The sequence below is a fragment of the Pinus tabuliformis genome, chromosome 8 (genome assembly GCF_031772625.1).
Source record: "Pinus tabuliformis cultivar Carrire ecotype Pingquan chromosome 8, CPIR1, whole genome shotgun sequence".
NCBI classification, from domain to species: domain Eukaryota; kingdom Viridiplantae; phylum Streptophyta; class Pinopsida; order Pinales; family Pinaceae; genus Pinus; species Pinus tabuliformis.
This window is the reverse complement of record NC_142294.1, coordinates 1,366,846,498-1,366,859,845: the sequence shown is the minus strand read 5'-3', so window position 1 is coordinate 1,366,859,845 and position 13,348 is coordinate 1,366,846,498. Positions and strand designations below refer to the sequence as shown.

At 36.2% G+C, this 13,348-nt stretch overlaps 1 protein-coding gene across 2 annotated transcripts in view; it reads left to right on the top strand.

Annotated features, from left to right (window-relative positions):
* SAD2 (ARM repeat superfamily protein) overlaps positions 1–10,152 on the top strand; it is a 164,340-nt gene extending 154,188 nt beyond the window's left edge. The window contains exons 16-22 of one of the 2 annotated variants that reach the window (XM_089373759.1): positions 2,245–2,348; positions 2,491–2,670; positions 8,352–8,491; positions 8,610–8,749; positions 8,950–9,107; positions 9,272–9,386; positions 9,568–10,152. In XM_089373759.1, the coding sequence (XP_089229885.1) occupies positions 2,245–2,348; positions 2,491–2,670; positions 8,352–8,491; positions 8,610–8,749; positions 8,950–9,107; positions 9,272–9,386; positions 9,568–9,734 (1,004 nt within the window). In that variant the 3' untranslated portion in view covers positions 9,735–10,152. Of the gene's footprint in view, positions 1–2,244; positions 2,349–2,490; positions 2,671–8,351; positions 8,492–8,609; positions 8,750–8,949; positions 9,108–9,256; positions 9,387–9,567 lie in introns of both variants that reach the window. The other variant, XM_089373758.1, reaches the window with a different exon arrangement.
* The last annotated feature ends 3,196 nt before the right edge of the window (positions 10,153–13,348 follow it).

The window sequence follows — 13,348 nt, the reverse complement described above, 5'->3', positions numbered from 1 at the left end:
GAATGAGGAGAGTCTCCTCATTTTCCTTCTTTTATGAGTTTAGGGTTGCCTTTTCACCTTCCCTTTTTATTAAATTCACTTTTATAAAGTCACTTTATGATATTTCACTTTGTAAAGTTAAAGTGACTTCTAACTTGCCTAGGATATATCACCCTTTCTCCTTTTTGAACTTGATAAAATTTCTTTCAGCCATTTAAGTCCCCTTATTAAATATTTCCCTGCTTTACCCTATGGGAACTGCTTTAGGCTAGCAGACTCCGGCATAAGCTTCCTAATGGGTCGGGAACATTATATTCCTAGAAAATTATTCCTAGAAAATTATTAAATAAAATTCTGAATTGCTGTGAAAATAAAATCACTGGTTTTGAACTTTTGAAATAAAATATTTGCAGCAGAAAAATAAAAGCAGAGAGATCAATCACATATAACAATAGTAAGTATACACCGATAACAATTTTTCTTCATTAAAATCCTTGGGAAAATCTAGGCCTAGACCCACATTGAAAAATACATAGAAAAATGCACTGTTGGAACCTGTAACTCAGCGCCCACTGTAAAACTTGGCCCACCAGAAAATCAGTGATTCGAAGAATTTGGCCCTGGAGAAACTTGGCCCCCGGTGGACTCAAGAAAAATTGGCCTATTGGATAAATTAGCCTCTCCACAACTCATCCTCCTCCGTGTTTTAGCTATTCGGCCTCTCGATTTCCTGAACTTGGCCTCTTGGAAATACCCCTGAAATTTTCTTGTTGAGCCTATCGCTCTAGAGAAAATTGCTTCTTCCGCTTGTTAGTCTTCACCTCTCCCTTAAGCCTATTTTATAACTTCATTAAGCCGATTCCGCAACCTTAATATCCTAAGCCATTGACAGTTGAGATTAGATTTCACCTTACTTGAGATCAATAGTTGAGATCATATCTAAGTCATTTAAATAATTTTATTATTTATCCTTGGCACTTTGGCTTAATAATCCACAATAATTAGTTGACTCTAATTATTGTGAGTTAGGAAAGAAGTCATAAATCACCTACTCCACCAAGCACGCACCTAAAGAGGCAATCAACCTTCCTACAAACTAAGACACCAAGCTCATGTAGAAGACCTTCTGAAGCTACCAAGTACTTCGACACTACGATCATAATTTGTTTGTGGTTTTGTCACATTATTTAAGATTTGATATAGATCGAAGCCCTAAGTTATGTATCATAAGTTATGTTGACATAAGTTTGTTTTAAACTTTTCTCCAATCTCATTTTTTAACTGTGAAAATGAACTTGGAAAATGTTGGAGTGTCTTTTTTGGAATACAACTATATAAAGCAAGAAACATTTCTAAAATACAATTCCATCTTTGTTACATTTGACTTGCAGTTAATGGAGAAGTGTTTCGCTTGGCAAGAACTTCAGGGTACACCATCTTTGTGGGTTATTCCCTTGCTTTGATATAGTACTGATAGTAAAATACACAAGTGGTGGTGAATTTTTATATATTAATTCAAAACATTTTTTATGATTTACCTTATCTAATCAAAGTTCTAACCTACTTAGGAATAAAAAATTTCAAACATGGATTTCATGATATTTTGAAAGGTCTTTAGATGCCTTCTTAATACTTAAGTGACTAGCATCCACTACCTATCGAGAGACCCTCCACCATTTACACTGTGGGGGGGTGTGACTAGCTGACCCAACTTAACAGCCATGATGGCTCAACTGCTGAACAACAGCTCTGTTGCAGGAGCACCCCACTTTCACTGACCCATTTGCAAAACATGTTCCTCACATTTCTATGTTCGTTGAATTTTGGTATTTTCTGGATTATGGAACCTGTGCAATATTGTTTACACTAGTTTTTGTTTTCTGGAGTGTTGCTTATGTTTCATTTATGGAGAAACCTTGGCATTATGTGGAAGCTGTTCACAGGGAAATCGTGTTAATTTAGTATGGCTTAACTGTTCTAGAAGCAAGAGATTCAACTTGGATTCAACTGTTCTAGAAACAAGAGATTCGCTTTTCCTTTTATATTGGTTATGTTTCTCCCTTGCTATTCTGCCACTAGCACAACTTTAGTGTAATTGCCTAGGCCTTTGGATAGACCGCTTGGGCATAGCTATAAAAGGTTTAAAATTGTTTATAGTAAATAGATACTTTTGATGTTTTCAAGGCATCTTGAGTATAGATAATTTTTATGTTTATCACTCTCTGTTCCATCTGATAGTAATCTTAAGAAGGGCTTCTGATGCAGATATTCTCGTCCCATTGGATAATTACATATCTAGGAGCACTGAACATTTTCTTACATGCAAGGACCCTGACTACCAACAAAGTCTCTTTAAAGTGCTTTCCTCTGTAAGTGACAATTGTAAAGTTGATTCCATTTCTATATTTTATGCCTTATACAGTAGTTGCAGAAAAGTAAAATCTCCCAACAGAAGGAAGGAAATTTATTCTGATGAATTAATGTAGACACGTTTGGTGTGAGATTTTTTAGGTAATGACAGATAAAAATATTGAAGATCATGATATTGAGCCAGCTCCCAAGCTTGTAGAAGCAGTGTTACAAAATTGTAAAGGTCGAGTTGATCAGTGGGTTGAACCGTATCTTAGAATTACAATTGACAGGCTACGTCGAACTGAAAAGAAGTATTTGAAGGATTTGTTGCTTGAAGTGGTAAGAATCATTTTCTAGTTAGAGCTTCAATCTCTTTTATATATTCACAACATCATGCCAATTATCCTAATGTTGCCCCAAAATCTATCTGCCATATCCTATGTTTTTCTTTCTCAATACCATGCATGGTTACTGTTCTAATGTTTCTCTTGGTTTGGATTCCTTGGGAACAATTCAAATCTCCAATACTGTCATTTTTTAATTTTGATTGAAAGCAGTAAAATGCCATCGATGCTTGATAAACTTTAAGCTCAGAGTACTAAATCATTCATCTACAATCCACATGTCAGTTGTCCCTTTCAATTAAATGCCCAGGACTTGCACCAGGTCTCCACTGTAAAACAGTGATTATGTGTTTATCTGCCTTTTTTCCAATGGTGTTGTGACTATGGGAATATCTTAAATATTGTCTCAAATTTAGGTCCCTGTTGGATATTTTAAGAGCTGACATGCGTCATGAATGCAAGAAGAAAAATATTTGCAGTTAATTGTAACAGTTTTCCATCGACCAAAGTAAATATTTAAATACCAAATTGTTCAAAATTAGACAGTTGAGGATAAGGTTTATCCTTCAACAAAATTTCGACCAAGCTCGGAAATGTACAAAGTTGGAATCATCACTAGCTCTAGGGATTTAGGGAGATGGGAGGGCTGGTCCAAAGAAAGTGAGTCTAAAATTTGAATTTTGTTCCCAAGCTGGAATCAAAATTTCTTCTCCAGATGTTTTGAGATTTTCCCTTCTAATTCCACTGCATTTTAGTGCTTATGCCTGCATGTTGTCAATGCGTGTCTCTTTCAGAGTAACTCTGAGAAATCATCACTATACCGCAGAACACTATATGACCTTGAATCTATTACATATTTTCATTTGGGGTGTAGAGTTGTTTTTAGTTAATTGTTGCATTGTTAAGGTCTATGCTGAAGCTTTTTTTTTGAAGTTCACAAGAATTTGTGCTTGGCTCATTTTGCAATTTTTATTTTCCAAAAAATGCTCTGTTTGTCTGAATTTATATCACTATAGTATTTCCAGGAGTGGTGAACTCAATGGCATTTTGTATTCATTTGTGGAAATACACCTCTAAGCACATTTCATTCATAACTGCACCAGCTAAGGATTTTTGCAAAGTTTAATATTTATTTAAGATACATATTTGCAGATTTAATTTTGTAACCTATTATATGAAGTATAAAATCAACTTTTATCTTATTGCTGTATTTGAATTTTAAGATTATTTGCAGTTTCCCTTTTTTGTATTATGCATTAGGTTATCAATACCCTGGTCATTTCCATTATGTGCTTTATGATATGGTGTGAAGCCCCCTCTGATCTGCATCTTTGCTAGGTCTATATGTGTTTTGTTGCTCCTTAGATTTATTATACTGATATCACTGATGTACTTTTGAGTCTCATTGACCTAGGTATCTTGGTTATTAGTTGGACATTATTAGATTTATCTCATCTAAAACTTGTGATCTTTCCTCCCAAAATTGTAAGTTCATATTTTCCTTCCTTTCCTTCACTATAGCTGTAAGTGTAACTATATGTACCTATGTTGCAGGAAACACCTAATTTGTGTTAAATTATTCTAAAACCAGCTATCTAAGCAAACAGATCAGATCTAGTTACTTGCTGGAATTATAAGCTCTTGCATGCAGTGGAAAATGAAAAAAACTATCACACAGTGCACAATTTATTTTTGCTCTTCTAGATCAGTTCATCATTTAAAAATTATTTTCAGAACTTACAAGAGCTCCCTTACAGGGAAAAATGGCTATGAGAAATTAATCGAAAGAATAGCAAACCTGAAAATTTCAGTTTGCGTGGAAATCAAGGCAGCCAGTTCTCCAATCCATATGGCTGTACGGAACCCATACGGATGGCTGTACGGCCTGCTCAGCTGGGTTGTATGGTTGCTCTTTTTTTTGCTGCTAACTGGCCGACTGGCTGCCTTTCCTTGCTGAAGACTGGCTGCCTTATCCTTGTTGAACTACTGCTGAAATCTTCATCAATCGCTGAACGAATGTTGCACGGAGAGAGGATGAAGCGGGGACGTTTTCTGGAATTGAAGCATTGGAAGCGTATATATATATATATATATATATATATATATATATGCATTTATATTAAATGAAACATCCAAAATACCAAATTAGTCGTAGATATGAAAACATGCATATTTGTACATAAATCAAGATTGATATGGCATCCGTTGTACATCAATGATTAATTATTAAAGCATCAACCATCTAGAATTTAGATTCCTCTCCTCTTGTCTAGCCTTTGCCTCTACCTCAATTCTCGAGGGACATCAGTCAACATTGCCCAATTTTGATCACTGAAGACTGGCTGCCTTATCCTTGTTGAACTACTGCAGAAATCTTCATCAATCGCTGAACCAATGTTGCACGGAGAGAGGATGAAGCGGAGACATTTTCTGGAAGTGAAGCATCAGAAGCATATATATATATATATATATATTGCATTTAAATTTTATATTAAAAGAAACATCCAAAATACCAAATTAGTCATAGATATGAAAACATGCATATTTGTACATAAATCAAGATTGATATGGCATCCATTGTACATCAATGATTAATTATTAAAGCATCAACCATCTAGAATCTAGATTCCTCTCCTCTTGTCTAGCCTTTGCCTCTACTTCAATTCTCCAGGGACATCAGTCAACGTTGCCCAATTTTGATCAAACAGCCTAATCCAAGTCTTATAATATGGTAGAAAAAGCTTAACATGCATGATCAATGATTTTGACTTGAGTGAAGGGTATATTTTTGTTAAGGACATGATAAAGGAGTTAAACAATCAACAACACCAACACTGGGTTACATATAGGGCTTGGTGCTCTTGATTAAATGGCAATCACATACCTTATTACATGATATAATCTAATGAAATGCCACAATCCCATTGATCCTCAAATCCTGAAAACTGTTAAGTCTTGTTGAATTTTGAACGGGATATGAAATTCTATTTTCTCCATATTAAATCTAATGAGGTTGGAACCACTCTCAAAGGGGGCACCTTGGGAGCATCTAGGGAGCATGAAGGGGGCACCTTGGGAGTGTCTAGGAAGCATAGTTCCTCACATAATAGTTTGAAAATTCAAAGAAAAACCCTAATGGAACCGTGTGAGCAGTTTTCGGAACCATGGCAGAACTGCGGTTCAGGCCTGCAGAACCATGTTGGAACTGCGGTTCAGAACTGTCATGATTTCGAAAGTCCAAGAATCGTGAAAAAGGGCGGAACTGCGGGTCTGCCGAGAATCACCGGCAGATCCATCCGAGATGCAAATCTGCCTCCTAAACAGGGGGGGTGGGGAATGGTTCCTGCAACATTGGGCTGAACATCAGATCTCTGATCTTCTCCTTCACTCACGTGACATGCAAAATGAATGCTCTGTGTCTTTGTCCTTTGCCCTCTTTTTCTTTTATAACATCGACATGAGCCAAAATCTTAATCTTTAGCAGTTGAGATGTAACTGTGAGATCAATGGATCTCTTTTAATTAAATTATTAAGTGACCCACCTTAGTCACTTTTTTAATTAAAAAGTCACTTTAATAAAAAAATGTTCACTTTATTAATTAATTAATAAAGTGACACTGAAAAATCATAGGATACTTTTAATGATGATTTCCATAAGTAGACACCTTCATGGAAATACCTAGCTAAGTTACAAATGCTACTGTTTGGCCATGTACCAATACCCAAAACATCAAAATGGGGTACGAAGCGCCTTGGAAACACCATCTGCCATATTGCATGGTATTTCCAAAACTGGAAACACTGTATGGTATGGGCAGTGGTGTTTCCAAGGCATTTTGACCATTTCTGGTGATGTTTTGGGCACTTTTTGAAAGTTTCCAGGTTGACCTAAGTGCCAAGAGGGGTTTGGACCCATAGGAAAATATTGCCTTGGCTGTGCCAACAAGTTACAACCATGTAAGACTTCATATGGAGAAAGTAGAATTTCATATCCCATTCAGAATTCAGTAGACTTAACAACTAAGTCACAGGATTCGTCCCCCTCCCCCCCACATCATGAATCTAGCGTGTCGGACACGATTCTCTGCTGACATGTGTCTGATTAGCTGCTGGTGAGTGTCAGAAGTTTGGGATTCATGTCAAGGAGTCTGATTTGTGCCCAAAGAGAATTGCAATTTTTAGACGTGTCTGTCGAAATTGGGCCACATTTGTCCATTTGCATTCGCTATTTGGGTGTTGTGGGACCGTGGGAGTGACCGGCAAAGGAGATAAGACTGTTTTGGATGATGGTGATACTCTTAAGGGGTCATCCTCCACGGGTGTTGTGGGACCGTGGGAGTGACCGGCAAAGGAGATAAGACTGTTTTGGATGATGGTGATACTCTTAAGGGGTCATCCTCCACATCAGCAGATGCAATAGATTACATTGGATACAGAGGAGGAGGATGCAAAAGAGAGCAGTTGTGGTATTGATGCTGAGTTTGATGTTGATTAGCTATAGGCATAGCCTATAGCCTGCTGGCAGCAGCCTATGAGATTTTTCCTTCATGTTCTACAGATGTGTCTCCATCTCAGCTGACTTAGCTTAACAGTTTTCAGGATTTTAAGATTGGTGGGATTGTGGCATTTCCACTGGATTATATCATATATGAGAGTATGTGATTGGCATTAGTCAAGACCGCCAAGCTATGAGAGTTAATATAGACAGGAACCCCTTATAAAATGTCATTTATGTGTATCATTTCTAGTTTGTTGCTTATTTTATTACAAGGTAATGTGTTATTTAAAAAAAACACTATATATCTATATGTTTTGTATTTTTATATACTGGATTTCCTCCTCCTACCCATTTTGGGGGAGCCTTGTTTCCAGGTGTTCCCTTTTGGAAACTTGTAATGTTTCCATATTATCGTGCAACTTAGATATGTACAGAAGCGTGCTAGCAAGAATTTTTTGAAGAAAGGAAGGGTGAAATCTTTGGTTAGGTAAAATGTAGTAGCTTCCTTCTTCAACACTTTTGTTGTTGGTACTTTAGAAGGATGTTTGGTTCTCCTATTGTTTGTAGAAGGTTTTGCACCTTTTTCTGAAGTGTTTCCAGTTACAAACACCGGTCCTGTACCACAGAGAGGACTTTTTTTGTCTTTAGATGCGAGGTGTGATTCCTCCAAAATTGCCTGGAGCTTACCCCCATCCCTATCTTTTCGAAACCCATACCATACAGCTGAGGGACAGATCACAATAAAAATGGATTGTCAGTGGACTGTTTAACACTCATGTGACCATGCTGGTGAAGCAATGGCCTATTGGCATGCGTTTTTGCAACTTCAAAGTTTATAGCCTATTTAGATTTTGAAGTTTTATCTTCTTCTTCTTCTTTTTTTTTTTTTTAAATTCTTGGAAATGGTACTTATTCTGGTTTCTGATGTTAATCTGTTAAATAGAATAGCTTTTGCAGTGGAAAACACTGTATTTAGCTGTTGGATCTGGGGTTGTGTTTGCAACAACTCTCTGCAAAACTGAAATGTATCCGTGTTTATCATTTTTAACAGCGCTCGATTCTGATAAGAAGACAGTTATTAGTTTGTTTTTCACACCATAATAGCTAGAGTTTCTTGAAACAGTTTAAGCTTATTCAATGTATATTAATTGAGGCACCTTAATGCTTGTGCGGAACAGATTGCCAATGCTTTATACTACAACCCACATCTGACTCTTAACATACTGCAAAAATTGGGAGTAGCTACCGAAGTTTTCAATCTGTGGTTTCATATGCTTCAAGAAGTAAAGAAAAGTGGTCAGAAAGCGAATTTTAGAAGGTATTCAGAGATTTCTTATATGCCATTTTGGTTTTATCTTGGATATTTTGTGATTTTTAATTCAAATTGTCTTGCTAGTGGTCTTTTCTTGTTTATCAGTTTGAACATTTTGTTGCAGAGAGCATGACAAGAAAGTTTGCATTTTGGGGCTGACTTCACTCTTAACACTTCCTTCTGAACTTTTACCTGAAGAATCCTTTCGTCAAATATTCAGAGCTGTACTTGATCTGCTTGTTGCATATAAGGAGCAAGTTGCTGGTAACAATTCAACCAACAGAGAATTTATTTATCCGTATATATGCTTGTATATTTTATAATTGGAATCCTGTATGCCTAACAAGTGACTTTTATTGGTCAAGCAGATGCTAATTAATGTTTGGTCACATTATTCAAAATCCTGCAGTATATTGCTATAGAAATTATCATAACTTTTATGTTTTGTCTCTTGAACATATTAGAAACAGCAAAGAATAATGAAGATGAAGATGATGACATGGATGGCTGGAAGACGGATGATGATGAGGAGGAAGAAGATGATTCAGATAAAGAAATGGGAGTTGATACTGAAGATGGGGATGAAGTTGATAGTCAGAGGCTTCACAAGCTAGCAACTCAGGTGCTTTATCATTTACTAAGTTTATTTTCTTCAGAAGGAAAATTTGTCCAGCAGGTGTTTGAGTGAGATTCTGAATTGTTCTGGTGTTGCATTTTACTCAAATGCTGTTTAATTCTTAAAAATGTTTGGTGCAAATGCTGAATTTTCAGGCCAAAGCTTTCCAGGTACATGCAGGTGATGATGATGATGATTCTGATGATGATTTCAGTGACGATGAAGAGTTCCAGTCTCCAATTGACAATGTGGATCCTTTTGTGTTTTTCAGTGAAACCATGAAAGGTGTGTTGCCCACTGTGTCCTAGCATTTAGCAGAAATTTAGAGGCTTCTATCTGAAAAATCAGTGCTGCTATTTGATTATATTCTATAATGCAAGAGAATTCGTCTATTTCTTGCTGGTTTTAGGCATTTAAGTATACCTCAATTTCTAATGTTTATTTGTTTTTGTGGTTCTGCCATCAGTCATGTCTGTTTCAGATCTAAGAAGGTTTCAGAATCTAACCCAGTCATTGGACTTCCACTACCAAGCTGTTGCAAACGCTGTAGCCAATCATGCTGAAGAGAGGAGGGTGGAGATTGAAAAGGAAAAGGCAGAGAAAGCTGCAAGTGGTGTAGTGGGAAAGCAATAGTTCTGTAAAATTGCAAATTTTTGTTTCTTGTTGATCCATTTATTATTCATCAAATTTTATTGGTGGGTTTTAGAATAAATATTCTAAGGCAATTTAGTCTCATTTTGTGACGGAAGCAGCTTCCCTTGTATACGTCCAGAGTTTTCGAGTGTCTTCATATATCCTGTAATATGTTCAATTGTTCAGAATACTACTGGTGTTTAAGTGCCTTCGTTAGTTAACACGTGGCATTTTTTTTTTTTTTTTTTCTTGTAAGTTTTGCTTGGATATATAGATGCCTTGAAGGCCCAACGTTGAGTAGAAACTTAGTTTTGACATTCGTGTATTGGATTCGAAATCAACTGTGGAAGGATTTTCCAATCTGACCTGCCTAAATTGCTGAATACAAATGTAAGTAGAAATTCTTTTATCTATTTAATTAGATTTCGGGGTGGTTGTCTATAAATCTGCAGGAATATGTATAGAGGTCAGCGAAAGTCAAATATCCAAGGATTCCATGAATGTAGTACTTCTGAAATTGTTAATGCTATTTATTTAATGTGTCCATAGACTCCATACGATGTTATTTGGGATTTGCCAATAACAGAGTTATATTTATTGTGGACCAACAGAGATCCAGGATGGAAGTCACATGTAAGCGTTTCACCTGGCTGTGTATTATCAGCAACGCTCTATAACTCATTAAGTTTAGCTTAGCAAATTTGACCGACTCTTCATCACATGCTAAGTTGTAATTAACTCAGAATATAGATGATTGTTGCAGACATTCAAAATTTATGTTGTGGATTTTTCATTATCATGATCAACCCTCTTGATTTGCTTGATTGCTCTATGCAGCACTCTTGGTCACTGGGCCTGTTTATAGAAGAATATAATAAGAAATGTTAAATTATAAAATCACACCTTGTCGTCTTATTATCTATGACATTGCCAACCATGGCTTTGTCAGATACAATCAGGAGTATGAGGTCATGGATATATCTTACTAGAGTTTCACTGATTGAGATCTTGGTTCTATGGTCAGGGAGGGCCCATTTTCTACAGTTTTGTTTATATTAGAACATTTTTAATGGCATTCTTGGATATGTTAGTCTGTTTATAATGAAAGGAGAAGACACAAACATAGTAGGCTTTAGAACCTACATACAACGTGGACTACATCTCAATTAGCATTCTCGAATACATTACTACACTACGAACAAAAAGCAAAATATGCACACTATTGACATATGCCTTGAATTATTTGCAGAGTGCAGTCATTGTATTAAAAATGCTACTTGGCATGTAAATGGAGGAACCTAAAAGCTGTCCATAAATGAATAGGCAGATATGATTTCTGGCAAAGAGCCAAAGCAGCATCCAAAGAAGGATAGGCGGATGAAAATGGAGGAACGTAAAAGTTGTGTCCATAAAAGATTAGGCACAGTGGATTTTTTTGCCAAAAACCAAAGCTGCGTCCATAAAAGAATAGACAGGTTGGGTTTCTGGCAAAATCCAAAAACTGTGTCCATAGATTGGGTTTCTGGCAAAAAAGTTATGGAAAGGCAGGGAATAGGAGTCATGAAAAATTGTAGATGAGTTAATTATGGGCAGGAAGGGAATAGGAGTCGTGAAAAATTGTAGATGAATTTTTTTTTTTTTTTGTTTTTTTCCATTTTTGAGATTGAATTCAGTTATCCTGCTAAGGAGAGATTTTAAATTATTTATTATGGTCATTTGACAAAGTGCCTAGTAAACATTAATGAGAAACCATGGGACAAAAATATGGAAGCAGGAACACTGGTGTGTCACAAACGAAGGTTCATCTTTTAATGGTCATGGTCGAGCAAAGCGAAGTTCCAAACCTATAAATTATGATATTAAACATGAAAATAAGTTTAGAAAGGTGTAATGTCCATTTATAAAACTTCTAATTGTGACTAGAGTAAACAGAAACATTCTTCAAAAGGTTACAGAAATTTAGGACACACGGGCAGTGGAAAAGTGAGTTGGCCTTTTGGAACATCAACTGAAGTGATGTATATGGTCAAACGAAAAGTATGTATTTCAGGAAACAACAGGTTCTCAAAAATGTTCTTTCTATGCTATTACATGGCTAATTCTGCTCATGCTTATGCAGGAGAAAAAATGGTTGAGGTTAATGCCAGAATGTTCAAAGCAGGGACATTTTGGCATTAACTTCTAAGGGAAGATTCTGGCATTGACTTCTAATTGTTGCATGTGAATGGCTTTGTACTAGATGACTAAATCTTTCAAATTGATATCAAGACATCATGATGTGCGCTATCGATTCTTGTCTACTGCCTCAATAATTGCACACATGATTTCGACTGTAGCTAACTTAGAGCCACAACACACCTTTTCTGATCAAACTAATCAATGGCATTACCATTATATGGTATAATTGTAAGCATCACTATGTGATGAAATTGTACGATAGACGAAAGTTGCCACCTTATTTCTTCAAATTAATCCATTTCATTGTTATTGTATGCTATAATAGTCGTGTAAAACTAATATGTTTCTGTACTATGATATGATATAAATAATGTGGAATATTAGAGTGATGAATGATACAATAATAGCGGAGTAAAACTAATCTAGTGAAGCGCTATTATATAAAGTACGTGCAGAGTATCAAAATGATGGATGATACTAATAAGAGAATGAGTATGAATATCTCTTAGTCTGAATTTGCTTCCACCTAATTGTGGAGCAAGAAAGTTGTGGATCATATAATGATTTAATGAGATTTAATACAGTGAAAGTAATAGAGGTTAAGGTAATTTAAATAATATTAAAATTAGATATTACTTTTTATGCTATTAAATATATATGCTATTTGATAGTGTTGTAGAGCAATGTAATGATGATCTACTTGAGATTGATGGTTGGTATATTAATCCTAGTGTCTTGGACATACATCATAGCATTGATTGTTTCCTGGTTGTTTCCTTTGTTGAGAGTAGGTCTAGGATTGAAACTTGTTTTAAGCAATGATTGGGCTTGTGTAAGGCTTTATGTATTTGGACAACTTTGCTACATTATTAATTTGGTTATCACTAGCTTACATAGAGAGGTTTGTTGGCTAGAGGAGTTGGACATAGAGAGGTCCATTGGCTATATGAGTTGGCTTAGGCACTGTTGCACAATAGGAAGGTGCACTGTAGACTTAGTGGATGCCCTTACATGAAGGTAAGACGCATTGTAGACATTGGGCAAGCTTTAGTTGGTTTAATAATAGGCTGCAAGGTTGGAAGAGCATGCCTTGGGCAACGTTGCACAATGGTAATGCAATTCATCCTACTGTGTCAACACGTGAAGTTAGCACAAACCATAGGGCTTCTTTACACTTTTGAATGAACAATGGATGATTGATGCCTTAACACCTTTAAGGCATCTTGTCTTGCCACTGCCCCTTTCATGACTTGTTTGTCAATTGTTAAACGTCAAATGATGTTATGCACAATGTCACATGCCCAACAAGTGTGCCGTGGTGCATCTAACAAGTGTGTTCAATGGATGTGCATCTAATGAGTGTATCCCACAATTGCATCCCACAACCTTTTGTGCTAAAGGTATGTTGGCTAAAGTTGTCATTGATGTCAATATGA